At 35.2% G+C, this 19,899-nt stretch overlaps 1 protein-coding gene across 21 annotated transcripts in view; it reads right to left on the reverse strand.

The window, feature by feature from the left end:
- Positions 1-19,899, reverse strand: part of DMD (dystrophin) — a 2,667,987-nt gene that overhangs the window by 1,281,996 nt on the left and 1,366,092 nt on the right. For all 21 annotated transcript variants that reach the window (XM_086387503.1, XM_086387509.1, XM_086387510.1 and 18 more), the window contains one exon: positions 11,143-11,337. In XM_086387503.1, coding sequence (XP_086243629.1) covers positions 11,143-11,337 — 195 coding nt within the window. The remainder of the gene's footprint in view (positions 1-11,142; positions 11,338-19,899) is intronic.

Raw genomic sequence — 19,899 nt, forward strand, 5'->3', positions numbered from 1 at the left:
ACTTAGAGTCTGCATCTTCAATATTAAATATTAAAATAAATATTCATTTGGACATAAAATTAATAGGATAATGAAAAGTTTTACCTGTGAATAAGTAACACGTAGCTTTGGAAATACAGTAAATATGATTGAAAGTAAATAAGATTCTTAACCAAAGTTTCTGTCGAAGCAAATATTTTCAGCTATGTGCATTCTCTTCGTGTAAACTGTTTTTGTTTTTGTTTTTTTAAACCATTAGGCTACTTGCCAAATCTGGGAATACCTTTGTGTATATTTTATGTTACCATTAACATTTAAAGCTTGTTTTTTTTTTACTTATAAATATGGAATTTTATGTTTCACCATATCATAAAGGTAATTTTTAAGGAGTATTTACTTGGAAATTTAATTTACAATAATTTTTCAGATTTTAGATATATGATGAAGTAATGTGAGTTTTATAAAATTTAAAATTTGTATAATTATTTACAAGAATCAGGGTCTTTTCCAGTGAGTTGGCTCTTTGCATCAGGTGGTCAAAATATTGGCTCTTCAGCTTCAGTATCAGTACTTCCAACGAATATTCAGAGTTGATTTTCTTTAGTATTGACTAGTTTGATCTCATAATGTAAAGGAGGTTAATTTTGTCTCTTTTTTTGAAAATATTCTTGTCACTAGGAGCTTGATTAATGCTCTGTCCTCTTCAGTCACAGACTTTATATCTGGATTTAACAGACTATCATCCATTCTTTTGTTCATTGAACAGATAGATATTCATCGAGTGCCTATTAACTGTTAGGTACTGTCCCCCCTGATGGCTCAGTGGTAAAGAATCTGCCTGCCAATGCAGAAGATGCAGGTTCGATCTCCGGGTTGGGAAGATCCCCTGGAGAAGGAAATGGCAATCCACTCCAGTATTCTTGCCTGAGAAATCCCATGGACAGAGGAGCGTGGTGGGCTGCAGTTCAGGGGGTTGTAAAGAATCGGACATGACAGTGACTAAACAATGACTGTACTAGGAGTTGCAGATACAGTGGTGAACAAGAAAAACAACTTTTTTTTCCTATGGTTATGATTATGATGGATATCAGTTATCATAGGGAACAGGTCAAAAGGAGTACATGGCTCTTTTGCACAGCATGCCAAATGGTAAAAATTGTATCTTTTGCAGTTGTTGATTCAGTATCACTGTCTTAATAAATGTAACACTGCAGTTAAACATATATATGTACACAAATGCAAGTATATGTGTTTTTAGAGTTATAAAACCATGCATGCTTGTTTTCACATTTTAAGAAGGCGGAAATAATAGCTTTAGGCGGTTTTAGATAACAAAAATGCCTTGAGACCCTTTGTAACTTGCCTAACAGAAGAGCACACAACTTTCATTTCTAAGGAAAAAGGATTAGAGCAACCCATTAGTAGCTATTGTGACAGCAGTCATTGGGGAGTATATCTATCTTAAAATTGAGAAAGAGAAATTGGAGCACCAAAGACTCAAACTCCAGTTCATTTTCACTCTCTGGAATTTGTCTTTATCTGACAGATGAAGGCAACATCCTATATAAATCTAATCCTTATCCATTTCATGTCCCATCTAGCTACCAGGCACTATGTTAATGACATACCAAATTGGGAAGGGTATTCAATCAAAAGGGATTAAAGAGCTTATTAATTAAATTTTTCTGAGCTTTAAAAGAAAATTTTTAAAAGTTTTATTTACTGACTCTACAGTAAGTTGCCCTTTAAATTATTTTCCCTTCATTGTTTATGTTCCACATGTGAAAAACTGTTCCTAAATACAAGGACAGATTTTGGTTGAAACATTTTCCATAGGAAGATAATGTCCTTCCATAAGTAATAAATCAGTAATCATATATCATGGATCAAAAAAAAGACATAATAGTTGGTCAAAGAACAGCTTCAATAGTTGATGAATAAAAGAAAAGCCTCCATACAACTTAATTGCAACCTCAAAACTTCTATCAGCCTCATGAATTGTAAGTTCTAATGTAGAAGCTTCTGACTTCCAGAATTTATCAGATGGGTATTATCAAAATAGTCTTTCTAGGAGAATGGGAAGAGGCAGAGTGAGTCCTTAAGGTACATTTTAGCAGCTGCTGCTGCTGCTAAGTCACTTCAGTTGTGTCCAACTCTGTGCGACCCCGTAGACGGCAGCCCACCAGGCTCCCCCGTCCCTGGGATTCTCCAGGCAAGAACACTGGAGTGGGTTGCCATTTCCTTCTCAGAGATGGCAGTAAATTGCTGCATGGGAGTAAAAGTAGGACAACTGCTGGGCCTGATAAAATAATGGCTGGGAGAAAAGAATGAATAATTTCCTATGAAAGAGAGATATGTAAAAGATACAGAGGGAAACTACCAAAGTATACATAAATATGAACTCTAATGCAGTAAATATCTATAATATCTTCACTATAAGAGAAGTGAAAACTGAGGTACTGTATTAATGACTTAAGTATGAATCCAATTATAGCAAAGAGATTAATATTTGTAAAGTAGTTGACAAATATCAATAACAAATCAATCAAGCAAAAAATAAACAGCAAATTAAATCAATCCCAAATCATAAAAGCAGCTGAAAAAAGGAAATATATAACTGAATAAATGTGCTAGTTGAAAAACTTGAACATTCTTTAACACCATACACAATAATAAACTTAAAATGTATTAAAGACCTAAATGTTAAGAGTGGATACTATAAAACTCTTAGAGGAAAACATAGGTGGAACACTCTGACATAAATCACAACAATATATTTTTGGATCCACCTCCTAGAGTAATAAAAATGAAAACAAAAATAAATAAATGGGACCTAATCAAACTTAAAATCTTTTGCACAGCAAAAGAAAACATAAGCAAAATGAAAAGGCAATTGACAGAATAGGGGAAAATGTGTGCAGACAAAGTGACCAACAAGGAATTAACCTCCAAAATATATAAACAGCTCATGTAGATCAATAACAACAATAACAACAAAAACAAATTTTTTAAAAAGGCAGAAAATCTAAACAGACATTTCTCTAAACCGCATGAAAAGATGTTCAGCATCACTAAATACTAGAGAAATGCAAATCAAAACTACAATGAGGAATCATCTCACACTGGTCAGAACAGCCATCATCAAAAAGTCTGTGAACAATAAATGCTGGAGAGGATATGGAGAAAAGGGAGCCCTCCTACACTGATGGTGGGGATGTAATCGGTATAACCACTATGGAGAACAGTATGGAAGTTCCTTAAAACACTAAAAATAAAGCTACCATAAGATCGAACAATTCTACTCCTGGGCATATACCCAGAGAAATCCATAATCCAAAAAGATACATGCACCCCGATATTTACTGCAGCACTATTTATAACAGCAAGACATAGAAGCAATCTAAATGACCATCAAGATAAAGAAGATGTGGTATATACTGATATATATAATGGAATATTCAGTTCAGTTCAGTTCAGTTGCTCAGTCGTGTCTGACTCTTTGCCACCCATGAATCGCAGCACGCCAGGCCTCCCTGTCCATCACCAACTCCCAGAGTTCACTCAGACTCACGTCCATCGAATCAGTGATGCCATCCAGCCATCTCATCCTCTGTCATCCCCTTCTCCTCCTGCCCTCAATCCCTCCCAGCATCAGAGTCTTTTCCAATGAGTCAACTCTTCACATGAGGTGGCCAAAGTACTGGAGTTTCAGCTTTAGCATAATTTCTTTCAAAGAACACCTAGGTGTGATCTCCTTTAGGATGGACTAGTTGGATCTCCTTGCAGTCCAAGGGACTCTCAAGAGTCTTCTCCAACACCACAGTTCAAAAGCATCAATTCTTTGGCACTCAGCTTTCTTCACAGTTCAACTCTCACATCCATACGTGATCACTGGAAAAACCATAGCCTTGACTAGACAGACCTTTGTTGGCAAAGTAATGTCTCTGCTTTTGAATATGCCATCTAGGTTGGTCATAACTTTCCTTCCAACGAGTAAGCGTCTTTAATTTCACGGCTGCAGTCACCATCTGCAGTGTTTTTGGAGCCCAAAACCATAAAGTCACCCACTGTTCCCCATCTATTTCCCATGAAGTGATGGGACCAGATGCCATGATCTTCATTTTCTGAATGTTGAGTTTTAAGCCAACTTTTTCACTCTCCTCTTTCCCCTTCATCAAGAGGCTTTTTAGTTCCTCTTCACTTTCTGCCATAAGGGTGGTGTCATCTGCATATCTCAGGTTATTAATATTTCTCCCAGCAATCTTGATTTCAGCTTGTGCTTCTTCCAGCCCAGTGTTTCTCATGATGTACTCTGCATATAAGTTAAATAAGCAGGGTGACAGTATACAGCCTTGACGTACTCCTTTTCCTATTTGGAACCAGTCTGTTGTTCCATGTCCAGTTCTAACTGTTGCTTCCTGATCTGCATACAAATTTCTCAAGAGGCAGGTCATGTGGTCTGGTATTCCCATCTCTTTCAGAATTTTCCAGTTTATTGTGAGCCACACTGTCAAAGGCTTTTGCATAGTCAATAAAGCAGAAATAGATGTTTTTCTGGAACTCTCTTGCTTTTTCGATGATCCAGCGGATGTTGGCAATTTGGTCTCTGGATCCTCTGCCTTTTCTAAACCCAGCTTGAACATCTGGAAGTTCACGGTTCACATATTGCTGAGGCCTGGCTTGGAGAATTTTGAGCTCAGCCATAAAAAGAATGAAATAATGCCATCTGCAGCAACATGTATGGACCTAGAGATTATCATACTAAGAGAAATAAATTGGACAGGGAAAGACAAATATCATATTGAGAGAGTCACTTCCTAGGCAGCTTGAGAAAAAGTCCAGGGTCACTGAGGAGGAGAAAGGGGTCTGGGGCTCTCAAGGAGGAGATAAGGGTCGGGAATTCTCAAGGAGGAGGAAAGGACAAATGTTTTTTCCTACATGCCTTAGTAAGGATTATATAACAATAACGTATCCTGCTTGAGGACATGTTTCTCCTTCCTGAAAACCTTCTAACTAATCCTGTTATCTTAAAGTGCATATTATGGGAGTGGGTCTAGTAAGATCTTTACAACCTTGAGACATTATTTTTGATTTACTGTAATAACTAATTAAAAAAGTATATATTTCCCTTGCTAAGACTAGTGAGGGGGGCACTCTCCATCCCCCTTCTGATGTCTATGTCAGAAGCTCTCTCTGTTCCTTTTTATACTTTAATAAAACTCTGCTACACAAAAGCTCTTGAGTGATCAAGCCTGGTCCCTGGCCCCAAAGCGAAATCTTCTTCTTTGGAGATCACGAATCCGACATCATTCACTGTAAGCTATCAATGTGATATCACTTAAATGTGGAATTTAAAAAATATGACACAAATGAACTCATTTACAAAATAGAAACAGACTCAACAGACTTTTACAATAAACCTGTGCTTATCAAAGAGGAAAGGTGGGGGGAGGAATAAATTAGGAGTTTGGGATTAACATACATACTACTGTATATAAAACAGATAATCAATAAGGACCTATTTTAAAGCACAGGGAAGTCTATTCAAAATTTTGTAATAACATATATGAGAAAAGAATCTAAATACAGCTGAATCACTCTGCTGTATACCTGAAACACAACATTGTAAATAAACTCTACTCCAACATAAAATAAAAATTAAATTAAAATTGAAAAAGAAAATCTTGATTTTTCTGAGAAATCACAAAATGATTACATTATTCCAAATGTTATAGACCAAAAGATCAGATCTTACAATATGGTAATACATTAATAGAAGTCATATTTTTCCATACACCAAACTATTTCATTAGAAAATTTAAGTAGAATTCAAAAAGCATTTGTAATCAAATTTCACTTTGACTTTTTATATGCTCCATGATTATTTAATTTAAAATAATTACAATAATTTTTGCTGGAGTAGTAGTAGCAGTGGTGAAAAATCTAATCCTTTATCTAGCATGGCCCTATATTACAATATACACAAAAACATTGATTATTTTCCTTCAGATATTTTGTTCTGATTTGTATATGCCATGCCTCCATCAATTATCTAATTCTCCTAATACCAAAATAGAAAACCGGTCAGTTTGCTCATGGCATTAGCTTTGTCTTCATTCAAGTGACTGCCATTATTAAATGTGTGGTTAAGTGTGATGAAACAGATTTCAAAGGAGAAGGATTTTGACCAGAGTAATAAGATCTCTGTTACCAGCACTGATGCCCCTGTTTCACAGCAAGACTGGTGTAGAGAAGGCCAAGTTTTCGATGAGAAGGAATCTTACATTCCTAAGGGATCCTTCACTGACTTCACAGGACTCCTAAATTCTCCTGAGTCCGAACTTTGCTGAGAATGGGCTTTTATACAACCATGCTCAAGTTTTTGGTGAACACAGAAATAAACCTTCTATATTCCCTTTGAAAACATTCCCAAATCTGAAAAATCTCTCCTTACCACCCAAGCCCAAGCCACTGGCATCCATTTTCCAACTGTCCTCCTTGCTTTTACCCTTGGTCTCTTACAGTTCGACTCTCAACAGGGCAGCCATTGTGATCTTTTTAAAGCATAAATCAGATTGTGTCACACTCATCTTCTCCAAAACCTACAATGGTGGCTATCTTACTCAGCAAGAACAGCAGTCTTCAAATTGGTCCATCAGACCCTCCACAAGCTGGATTCCCCACGACCTCTTTGATCTCATGCCCTGCTACCCTCCCCTGGATCATTCTGCTTCAGGCACTCTGGCTTTCCTGCTGTTCACTGATCAGGCTAGGCACACACCCAACACATGGGCCTTTGCACTGACCTACCTACCATGCCTGGACAGCAAGTCTGGCTGCAAGGCTGACTCTCTTCCTTCTCCATATCTTTGCTCAAAAGCCCTTTCTGCCCTATTTAAAATCACAATCCCATCTCTTGCCATTCTACCACCTTCTTCCCCTTCAATAGTTTCATACTCCCTTATTAAACTCTGTTTTTTTTTATATAGCTTCTATCATCTTTAACATACAGCATTTGCTTATTTATTATCTGCTTGTTTGGCTATATTCTGTCTCTTTCTGCCATAACAAAAGCTGTAGTTGGGAGGAGTCCATCTGTTTCATTGACTGCTTTTTAAGCACGTAGAGCAATGCCTGTTATATGGGAAAAGCTTAACAAACACGTTTGAATGAATGAATCCTCACTCCTTACCTTATTGGCTTGTCCCAATAATTCCTTTACGGTCTCGAGTGTCCTGCCTAAAAGCTGAACCAGTCAAAGAAGACTGAACAACTTCGCTGCACAGTCTTTGGATTTTTCAGCTTGTGTCAAGCTCTACCCAGTGCTGCTGAGGTTGAATAAGGGTTGCCTTTACTTCTCGATCTTATCTAAACTTGACATTGGGCCCAACTGTCCTGTCAATATCTGTGAGCTTCCTCCATGTGTCTATACTTCTTGTCACTCCTTTGTATACCAAAGACATGAAACATTTTATTCACATCTGTGCTGTCATTAGTTTACATGAAACAACTGAAATGATGCATGTCTGACTCCTTTTTTTTCCCTCCATTCCTTTTCCTTTTTCCACCTCCCTTTTCTCTTTCTTCTCTCCTCTTCCTTCCCTCCTCCCTCCCTTTCTCCCTCTTTCCTTCCCTCCCTCTCTTCTTTCCTCCCTTTTTCTCTTACTGAAGTATGGTTGATGCACAACACTATAATAGTTTAAGATGTATAATATAGTGATTCTAGATTTTTACAAATTATCTTCTATTTAAAATTACTATAAAATAGTTGCTGTACTCTTAATATATCCTTGTACCTATTTATTTTAAATATAGTAATTTGCACCCTTTAATCCCCTACTGCTATCTTGTCCTGCCCCCTTTCCCTCTCCCCACTAATCACCACTAGTTTTTTCTCTATATCTCCAACTGTGCTTCTGTTTTGTTACATTCATTTTTTTTTATTTTTTAGATTTCACATATAAGCAACAACATACAATATTTGTCTTTTCCTGCGTGACTTATTTCACTAAGCATAAGGCTAACAGGTGCATGAAAGACGCATGCTTCTTTTTATAGTATCTTTTTAAACTGGCACAGATTCAATAAGAATTCTAATCCAAGACATTTTTTCTACGAACTGTCCATGCCAGATCTCAGTATTCTACTATACCCAGATTCATCCTTGCTATACTCCACATAATACCCTAGAAACCACTTCACGCAACGTGGTTGCTTGGGTTTAAATCCTTGCTTGACCAATACTAGTTGTGTCAACTTTGCCAAGTTACTTTATTTCATATGGCTTAAGTTTCTTCATCTATAAGATGTGGATAATAACTTTAGATACTTCATAGAGTCATGAGTATTAGTTAATACATGCTAGTTATCGAGTGCCTAAGCACTGAATACAAATTGATTCTCATTACTGAAGAAGAGAAATTGTAGCTGTCATCCTTATTCTAACTCACACACTTATCTTTGTCCTAATAATTCACCTTTATTCATGCCAGGTCCCAAATGAGTAACTATGGCCTAATTAAGCAGATAATTGATAATTAAAGCTCTGACATAAGAATATTGTTTTTGTACATGTTTCTCATTCAGCACTAGCTATACCTTAGCTGGGCTTCCCAGGTAGCACTAGTGGTAAAGAACCTGCTTGCCAATGAAGGAGATGTGGGTTTGATCCCTGGGTTGGGAAAATACCCTGGAGGAGAGCATGGCAACCCACTCCAGTATTCTTGCCTGGAGCATCCCATGGACAGAGGAGCCTGGTGGGCTACAGTCCATGGGGTTGCAAAGAGTTGTACATGACTGAAGCGACTTAGCACTACACATTCCTTAGCCAATGTGCATGCGAGCTCAGTTGCTTAGTTGTGTCTGACTCTTTGTGACCCCATGGACTGCATGCAGCCTGCCAGGGTCCTCTACTCATAGAATTTTCCAGGCAAGAATACTGGAGTGGGTTGACATTCCCTTTCCAGGGGAACTTCCTGACCCAGGAATCAAACCCATGTCTCCTGCTTGGCAGGTGGATTCTTCCCAGGTGAGCCACCTGGGAAGCCATTTAGCTAGTGTAGCAATATTAAATGAAGATTTCCTTATATAAATAGGTGTTTGTTTATCTGGTTAGTTCTTGTCAAAATGATTAGGTAGCCTTCTAATTCAATACACTTGTGGAAATCATATATGCTGTATTATTTATACTTAGTTCAGAAATTACTCATTTTAACTATTGTACATTATTTATGTTGTATTGCACTTAAAAAATACGTATGTTAAATCACAGCACTACTTACTACAGTTCTATAATTTGATTCATGCAAATCTGTCAGGAATAAAATCAACCACAATTTAATTTCAAACCATCTCAACCAGCAGCTGTACAATTTATGCACTGCTTTTCTATTTTTACTACCAGATAATGACAATGATGAATGTCTTTAAGAGGAAATACATATTCATTGAAAAGACTTGAGATCAAAACTATCCCCCTTCAAAAAGCCCATAAAGGTGAGAAGACCATTTGCTTGTTGCAGGAGTCATGGTGAGGGTGAGATGGAATTATACCTCAAACCATCTATTGAGGATTCAATAATCTAGTTAGATTAAATCTACAATAATCCAGTTTTACAAATCACAGTAATCAATACCATCACAATTGGTATCAGCTATAATACTATTAAATATATTTGCAAGAAAAAATAATTAGCTATGAGTGCAGCCGGGGGCCCATCCTTCTGAGTGTGCCAGGTTAAGAGGTATAAGGACATTCAATTGTGAACAATTGTGAACTTAATAAGTTTAGGGTCACTGCTCTCCTGACCTCTCTGTCCATGAACATGGAAAGGAATGGATATTAGTTCATTAGCAGTGATTTACATGTTGAAGGACAATGATGAACTTACAAACTGTGCTGTCATGAGAAATCAGTTAATGTGAATTATGACAGGAAGGCTGGCAAGTCTCTTTTATCAATTGATTTGAGATTTTTTCTTTCACTGTACCCATGAGTGATTTGACTTTCACTTCAAAGAGAACAAGTAACAGCACCATACCAAATGGATGGAGGAGCTCCAGAGATTCATGTATCTCTTATTTTATTTTAAAGTATAATTTTTTAGCTTATTTGATATAATGCATGAAACTAAACTCAAGTCACTCAAGATATTGCTACTCTGATTTCGAAAACAAACAAATGGCTTCATCTATTTGTAAAGTGAAGCAAATATGTGATATGGAATGAGATACCAAGAAATCATTTAGAGTAGAAAATCCTTTCCCTGATCAGTGCTGTTGAGAGCAAACTTACCGTCTGTCTGTCATCTTACGCTATCTGTACTGGAAAATACTAAGCTCTGGTTACACTAGAATGTTTCGAGTGTGAAATGTATGATCGCAAAAATTATCTTTTGTTTACACACAGTAGAGACACAAACTATTATGTGTATTTTCTTGATGCTACATTCATCTTCAGACACTTCCCTCTAAAATTTAAAGTTCTTTATCCTGATTTGTTTTAGTTTGGAATTCAGAAACTTATAGTTGGTGCTATGAAAAAAAGCTGGATTTAGCTGGAGGCTTTTGCCTGATGATTTTAAATAAAGTATTTTACTGCTTTATATTCGATTACATTCCAAAAGTTGTAGTATGATACTGACACTAATCTGAAATGGAATCTATAAATTATAAGTGGAAAATATAAAACTAAAACTATATACACAACAGATATAATTTAAAACCTCATCTAATTTCCCTTTTCACGGGAAAAGAAAGACAAGCAATGTATCACTTGAGAATAAACTGTTTCTCTAGCAAGGTTTGTGCTTTAGTGAGTCCTTTCTGCCCTGAACAATAGTATTGGCTTGGGGAAAAACTTCGTTCAGGTTTTCCTGTATGCTGCAACAGAAAATCACGAAGCAATTTTTTTGGCCAACTCAATATAAGAAATTATTATTTTGTGAGTGTCTTCATTTTAGGAAGAAATAACACATTTATTTTAATTTACATTTCTCTTTCTCCACCAGATTTCTAAAGCTAACTCTCTCACAAAGTGTTTTAAGATTTCCATATGTTAACTCAAAATGCCTTCAGTATACATATTTAAGTCAAATATTCTGGTCCAGTAATGATCAACGTAATGATCTTGTAAAAATCTGAATGGAAGTGCTTTGGTTTTACCTTCAGAGATTCCTCTTGTTTGAAGAGATCTTGAAAATCTTTAGCACAGAGGTCGGGAGCATTGAGAAGTTGTTCCACTTCTGAAAGGGCTTGTAAGACGTGAGTGATCTCAGTCAGGTAAGTAGAAGGCACATAAGAAATTTCCAAAGGCATGTCTTCGGTCATCACCATCACTGATTCTTCATGGACAGTGTGCTGGTATAGATATACAAAAGAACAATTCTTTTAGCTTCCTAATATTGAAAAGACCTTTACTGAATTCATATATAGATTCCAGTTTATAGCTGACAGAGGGCTGAAAAGTGGATAAAAACAATGCAAGATGGTAAGTCTCGTAACAAGGTTATCTATTATCATACCCCCTCTTTCAAAAAATATTAGAGCATTTTATAATAAGAGATATGCACACATTAGCATCATGGATAGGAGAATGAAAGACCAACAATCATAAGGTCACAAGAGGGATAGTTTTACCCCAAGAAACAAATAATCCTTACAACTTTTTTTTTTAATGCAATTCTAATTTGACTGGAAAACTAAGTATGGGGTGGGATGCAGTGGGGGTTGGGGGCAGGCTCTACATCTGTGGTATTCATATCTAAGGGACTTTTTCTAAACTTTTTTCCCCTAATCTTGATTAAGGTACAGGAGGGACAAAGTGGTTTTGGTTGGTAGCTGGCTTTCTATTAAGCAACTTTCTCCTCTAAATTCTCAGCATCAACCCTTCTCTCTGATGCTAGTTTCTTGCTAAGTTAAAGTGCAAAGTAGGGCCCTAGATAAGTAGGAATGAGAATGAAATTCACATTTTAATAAGAACTCCCCCAAACCCAAAGATCCAAGAGAAAACCCGCCTCTCCTCCTGCAATTATGCTTCACTGCCTGCCATTCACATGCTAGGAGAGGGACATCTGGGCCTCAGAGACTGTTTGGACTTGGTCAGGAATGCCTCTTTCCCTATTCTTTATAAGAGCAAGAATTAACACTATATGGCACACAAATGCAAAAAGATAAATGACCTCTGCTCTCTGTATACTCTATAAGCAGAACAAATTTTGTAATTAAAATTAGTTTCCCAATAACTTTGTTTTGAGTTCATGGACTGCCATCTGCCTGGTGATGTGGTCAGCTGAAGGTTTCCAGTGACAGGGTCTCTGGGAGAGTTCTGACAATAAGCATGCTAACATAGTCACTTGTTACTGAACAGCCTTTATGAGGAGACCATCCTCATTTTTGCAGTAATGTAATTAAATGCAGTTTAGGATACCAGACTGAGCATGCACAAAGATGAATAAAAATATAAGCTGGTCTATTTATGTTTTCTTTTTGATCACTCAGGTCCAGGATTTTTGTACACATTTCTCAGATAATACAAAAACAAAATAATCCTAATTCAGATGGCTCATCTATTTATGACATTGCAAATTCATAGAATTATACAAGTTAGTTGACATTACAAAATTGTACCTTTTACAAAGTTTGGTTTCCTGCCTGTACCTTGGCCAAATATATGACAGTTATTCTTTCTTGATGAACGGAATGATAATCGAAGTGCACTTATAATTTTAGATTTAAAATAACAGGATTTTGGGCTAGAGTTGGAAGATTTCATTCCTTCTACTGTCTTCATACCTAGTATGTAGTCATCACAGATAAGAGAAGTTAAGTGATGAATATCAGCTGAAGAGCGAGAGCTAAGGGATGATCTTGTAAGCTTTTATGAGAAATAGAATATTTGGAAAATTGTCAACTCATTTTCAAGAAAATTCAATTATACATTTGAGTGTTATCATTTATTATAAATGCTAATAGACACAATAATTTTCAATACAGAGAGATGTATTGTAATTTTCATATACAATGAATGGAGACTCTTTGTAAAAGTAAACCAAGAGACTTGGGTATTTGGAGATTTAGTTTGCTCTCTATCCCTTAAAATACATTGTTCCTCTTGACACAGTCATGCAGGTCTATAATAAATAAACTATATATACTGAATACCTTTCAGTTTAGTTTTAATAAAAATTTCAGACAGTTATTAAAAAATCAGTGTAATTGGAAGTATCGTGTTCATTTTCTCTTCTTTATGCAAAACGGTGCACTCATATTCAGATTTTGCCTTTTCATTTGAATTTCATTAACTCTACCTTGAATAATTATATCCTTCCGAATTCTGATGTGTACAAATCCTGTCTAACCTTTTGAAAATCAACTTGCTTTTGTTAATGTTCTTTACCACCTTATATCATTATAGATATTCATGCATCATTAGCAAGGAAGTGCTGTAGCCATACTAATTCACTTTATTCCTCTCTGTTCACATTCATTTCTAATGATATATACCCAAAAGAATACACTATGCTCATTTTCCTGGAATGAAAATCAAGAGATGTGGAAGAAAGCCCTAAAGTACCTATTTTTATTAGCAAATGGAAAGCTCAATTGAAGTTTAAAAAGGATTATTATGGGACAAAGTTATGATTTTTAACACCTAAAGTTGAGATGAAAACTGGTTTCAAATTTTGAGCTCTGTAAATAGGCACAGGTATCATTCATAAAGTTTTTAATAAACTTCTGTTTCTCTAAAATTTATCACTTTTTTGTACTACTTAAAATTTGATTCCTGAAGGGCCACATTCCATGCATGAAATACAGACAATCCTGTTTTGAAACAAATGATGCGTTATATCTAAGATTTTAAAACAAAATTTTTTCCTCCATGATTTAAAAGACTTCTCTCTCCTCAATATAAAAGTTTCAAATGGGTTGTGGTTACTGGCTCATTTATGACTTATGAGGTCAAAGAAATTCAAGAAGAAAAATGCACTATATGCCATATCATTATGATATATTCTTTAAAAATACCTCTATATCTAATATAAATGTGGTATATAGAAAAATATGTCAACAAATTCAAAGCCTAACAAAACATAGACAAATACCTGGACAAAAAAAGTAATGCTGTGATGGAACACTAATTTTTTTTTACTTCATTAGTGTTAATAAGAATGAAGATATGCCAAATATTTAATACAAGATTATTTATCAATAATTTAAAGTGTGCTATCATATGAAAACCTGTTTATATTTTGTCTTTTAAAAAATAGCATCCTTAATTATTACAAATGATTTAAAAATAATAATACAATGGTATATAAATCCCCAAATGGTTTACAGGTTTTTACAGAGGTTCTGATGGGCCATAGATAATATGGTAATGGGAAAAGACTTAAGTTATTTAAGACAGGCAACTTTCTCTCCTAGTCTCAAAAGTCTTTAAAAAAGTTTCCTTTTAATAAGATGGGCAATTGAGTTATTTGCATTTATTTCTCTTTGACCATGTATAGAAATTATAGCCCTAAAAAGGCAAATCAAATAATCAAATTTGGCAAAATTAATCCATCTAGAGAAAGAAGACTCAAATAGTATGGCATACACACACACACAAAAAAAAAACAAACAAGAATATGACACAGCTAAGATAGGTAAGGGTTTAGTCTTTTCTGTTCACAGTTTTGGATACAGATAAATGGCATGGCAATACTATCATTCTGACCGGACTCAGCCTTGCGTGCTTTCAATCAAGTCACTGGGCAGAATGACCTTATATAGTAAGCCTAATCCGGGAGTTGGTGATGGACAGGGAGGCCTGGAGTGCTGCGATTCATGGGGTCACAAAGAGTCGGACATGACTGAGTGACTGATCTGATCTGATCTGAATGAGATCACAAGAGTTGGTTATGAGCCTCGATGAAGAAAATAGCAACAAGAGAACATTTTCTCTTGGCAATTTCCATCCCTCTTCACTGCATTATCAAGAAATGTGCTTATGTGAAGCTATGTCACACAAAAAAAGGGGGGATCAATCTTTGAATAATCATAAAGCAGTTCATGAACACATTTTATTAAGCTTATAATTTACCCCTTCTTCCCGGGTAGCTCAGACAGTAAAGAATCTTCCTACAGTGCGGGAGACCAAGGCTGGATCCCTGGGTTGGGAAGATCCCATGAAGAAGGGAATGGAAACCCACTCCAGTATTCTTGCCTGGAAAATTCCATGGCCAGAGGAGCCTGGTGGGCTACAGTCAATGGGATCACAGATTTGGGCATGACTGAGCGACTAACACTCACATTTGGTTCAAAAACAATAAAACACACTACATACATAAAATAATTAGGATAAAGTATTACAGAAACTCATTCCTTATATCTATATTCATTTTCTAAAATTAGAACAAACTTTCCATGTAAGGCAAGCTGGCAGGGAAAGAGATAATCAGTTGGAGCTGGATATAGTAGTCTTTCTTTAAGAACATCCTACTTCCAGGAGGCCAGGTATATGTAGTGTCCGTTGTAAAGGGTCTGGTTGCACCTGTTCCTTGATCTGCCTTGTGTTGATTTTTCCCTTCCACATCATCAGATTTACTTAATTCCTTAGGGCCAAGCTAAATTTCCATCTAATTAAACTGATAAACTAAATGTCGATAATGTGCTAACAGCTTATAGTTGTTTAAAGTGTTATCCTTCACAGGATAATATTTACATTTTAATAAGGATTTCTAATGCATTAACATAAATTAGTAACTTGGTAGAAATCTAGTCACTAAGCCTGTGAGATAAATGACAGAAAAGGCTTTTATTCCCACCAAGGAAAGCACCAACACATCAGCACTGACATATATGGCTGACCTCACGAGAAATCACCAGTAAAATAACATGAGAATTAAACAGATAAGGCTATATACCCTAGGTACCTTACAATATAAAATAAATTCAGCAGACACTCATGCATAATATCTAGCCTAGCCTATAGTAGGTATTCAAGAATATTTATTAAATAAGTGAAGAAACTATCAACTTAAAAAGATAATTTTTAAAAACACATATTTGGCTACAACTGCTGAGATCTACAGTCATAAAATAATTTCCATTTTTAAATTCCCAGAATTCAAACACAAATATTTTCTTCATTTCATAATATAATCTTCATTTGTATAGATTTAAAAGGTATTTCTGATTTAAATATACAGCATTTTTCCAATTTAATGCACACAAACTAAATGCTATTGCAGGTATGTGTCTTGGTTCAACTGTCTCTCAGATTTTAATGTAACTCATATGTGAACAAAATAAGCCATTATTTGAGGTACAAATAATTTTAGAAGATATTTATTTTAGCTTCTTCATAGAGGTCCACACTGCTTATTAGCAAATGGAAATGTGTGAGAAGGCTTGCAGTCAAGAAATTTTTTTCCTTTCTAACTTTTTCCAAAGTCTCCACATAAAACTTATAGTTTATATATCTAGCATAAATATTTTAATAGCAAACTATCCTAATACCAGCTTACGGATACCTGGCACAGGAATTTTTTCATATGTACACATGTGATAATGAACACACATATACACATACTGAATTTAATGTGAAAATAAAATTAACACAAGAAAAAAAAAGTATGGAATTACTTTAACTTCTGCAAATATATGTCACTCCACTACACTATATCATTTAATTTCTATTATCTTGTGGATCTTCCAATTTGAGTAGATTTTATAGAACAGACTTACATTATTATTAATTTCTATGCTATAATTCTCAAGCATCTCAGAAAATTGGGCCAGCTTTTAAGTTTATATTATTTAATGTGACAACTAACTATACCTGAATACGCATGTGTCATAATTCTGTTTTTGAATGATTTTTATTAGAAATGTGATAGTTAAAAAAACCTATAACTCTGTTCAATATAGCAGTCCTTAGTCACATGTGACAATTCAAATTTAAATCTAACTTATTTAAAAGGAAATACAATTAAAATTTTACTTGCTGATGAGATTAAAAATATGGTATTCATTTTTTATACTACAGAAAGTCAATAATGCAAAAGCTAAAATCTTTACTTGTGAAAATGTTTAACACTAGCATTGTATCTATCAGAAAATATTTCTTGTAGTTTATCTAAATTGATAGTTTTCCTCATGAAGGTGATGTAGACTGACTAGTAAATCTAATTTAAGATGTCAAACACTAAAAATTCAATTTGTCATTCTACTACAGCAGATTGATTTTACTGAACTGCTAACATACATGGTTTTCATATATAATAGCCTCAATCTCTAAGTAACCTCAACAACTCTGATAAAGTTACTTTATGAAAACAATTGTAAAGTATAGAAATTATACATGCATGATTTACCTGCTGAGCTTATTAATTTATGCATTGTATGTGTGTATATATGTGTGTGTGTGTGTGTGTATACAAACAAAATGTAAACATCAATGTAACAGGAAAATTACTTCATATACACATGTTTTCTGTCTCCCTCACACCTAAGTAGATTTAACCTTCAAATAACCATGACCAACTACTAGAATCTAGAATATATGTATCTGGGACTCAAATAACAGAAAAAGAGGTGTAGGTGGAGAGAGAAAGATAATGAACCGGTGGTTTTTGAAAGCTATGTGATCTCTGGCACAGTCTGGGATGAAACTATGGATTTGGTGATTTCCAGATGTGTCTATGGGGTCATTTGTGGATGATAATTTAAGATCTATTTGGCCCAGGAAGGATTAAGTGCCCGTTGGTTTGTTTCACACACGCATTACAGGGCAGTAGCTGTACTACTTGGTGAGGGCAGCTTTAACCACTGCTTCTTGTTTTAGAGATCAAGATGCTTTCCCACAGGATTATTCTGGGAGGTTCTGGCTTGTTAACTCATTGTTCACCAGATTAAAAAAAATAAAAACTACTGCCATTATTTTTGCTGCTTCTCAATCAACACTATATAGTATGTCTCTCAAACCTGATTTACATTTTTGCTAACAGCTTTTCTACTCTTTTAAGCATGAGGAAAAGAACACAGGCCATTTCAAGAGGCACAGGGATTCAAGAAGGGAAACAAAGCTGAGTCCATGCAGGCAATATACTAGAAGAAATGGAAGAGAGATTTTATTGAAAAAGAAAAAAAGGGAGAAGCATTAAAAAGATTACACTAAAATACAGAAAGCCTGATACCTGGTTTTAAAAAAGAAATCAATAGGTGTTTTTGGAAATACAATAGTAACTGCTAAAAAAAATGGGTTCTAAGTGATCAACCAGAGGAAGTATTTCACAGCATACAGAAGAATGGAAAGACACTATAATCATAAGTGTAAAGATAAGAGACTTGGAGGACAGAATAAGAATATCTCACATGGAAAGTATATAAATATCAGAATGAAAAAAGAGATGGAAGAGAAATAATAATTTAAATAATAAAAAAAAACTTTCATGAGCTAAAAATATTACTGATTTACAAAAGTTAAAAATGTTGCTCATGTACTAAGAAGGGTAAAAGAATTAAAAAAAAAAAGATACATATTTAGAAACACTGGTAATATCCTAGTGAAAAGTTTGAATTCTGAGGGATAGGGTGGGGGATACTTTACAGAGTTAGAGACAAAGAGGACAATTTAAGCATATGTATAAATTTAAGTGTGTGTGTATATATATATATACACACATACACACACACATATATTTATATATATAAACTTGGACCAACCCTGTATTTCTCAGTGGCAACAATGGAAGTTAGAAGGCAGCGAAAGTTAGAGGACAATGGAAACTAGAAGACAGGGGTCCACAACATATAGAGACTAGTGAAAGAAGAGGAGAGAGGTTCAAGAATGCTATTATTATCCAATGAATCCATCCCTTTGACAACAAAACAAAGGCAGTTTTGAAAATTTAAGCATTAAAAGGGTATATACATCTTAATAAATTTTTATGAGAAAATTTTTCAGGTATTTCAACCAAATGAAAAATATAGTAAAGATTTACAAACAGGAGGAAATAAATAAAGAGCACAAAGAGTGATGAACAGTATATTCTGTGAAGTGCTTGATTAAATTCAATGTGATGGTGGTAGTTTAATTGTAATTTGAGTGATAATATGCCTTCTTGAACTGGATGCTATGAGGGGAAAAAAACTGTAAAGACTAAATTACAAATTTTTTTTTTATAGGATTTTATCTTGGCTTGAAAAGAATGAGGAGTTTTGAACAAATCATATTGGTGGGGAGAGTAATGTTCTCATTTAATTTTTGTGTAAAACTACAGAATTATAGGTTTAAAATTATTAAAAATGGGAAAATGTCAGAGACAATTATTAATGTGAAAATAAAATGATGAATCCAGACCAAAAAAAAAAAAAAAAGAGGGAAAGGAAATTTTATCATCAATCTATGGGAGTAAAAAAAATTAGACATCTAGTCTACTTCCTCCTATTAGAACATCAAGACATCACAGATATGAAAAGCTCTCCATCTTCAGGGAAAGAGATTCCATAAATGTCCCTAATAATCCAAAACAGTGCTAACTACTTTTGCTTCATTTCAAACTGTGGTGTTAGAGAAGACATTTGAGAGTTGCTTGGACTACAAGGTTGTCAAACCAATCAGTCCTAAAGAAAATCAACCCTGAATATTCATTGGAAAGACTCATGCTGAAGCTGAAGCTCCAACACCTTTGGCCTGGAAAAGAACCTGATGCTGGGAAAGATTGAAGGTAGGAGGAGAAGGAGACAACAAAGGATGAGAGGGTTTGATGGCATCACTGACTTGATGGACATGAGTTTGAACAAGCTCCAGGAGATAGTGAAGGACAGGGAACCCTGGTGTGCTGCAGTCCATGGGGGCGAAAAGAATCAGACATGACTGAGTGACTGAACAACAACAAGGACCCTCCTGCTGAACAGGGAGCCCACTTTCTTTTA

Source organism: Bos grunniens, chromosome X (genome assembly GCF_055505025.1).
Source record: "Bos grunniens cultivar Pamir isolate PY7600 chromosome X, Bosgru_T2T1.0, whole genome shotgun sequence".
NCBI lineage: Eukaryota > Metazoa > Chordata > Mammalia > Artiodactyla > Bovidae > Bos > Bos grunniens.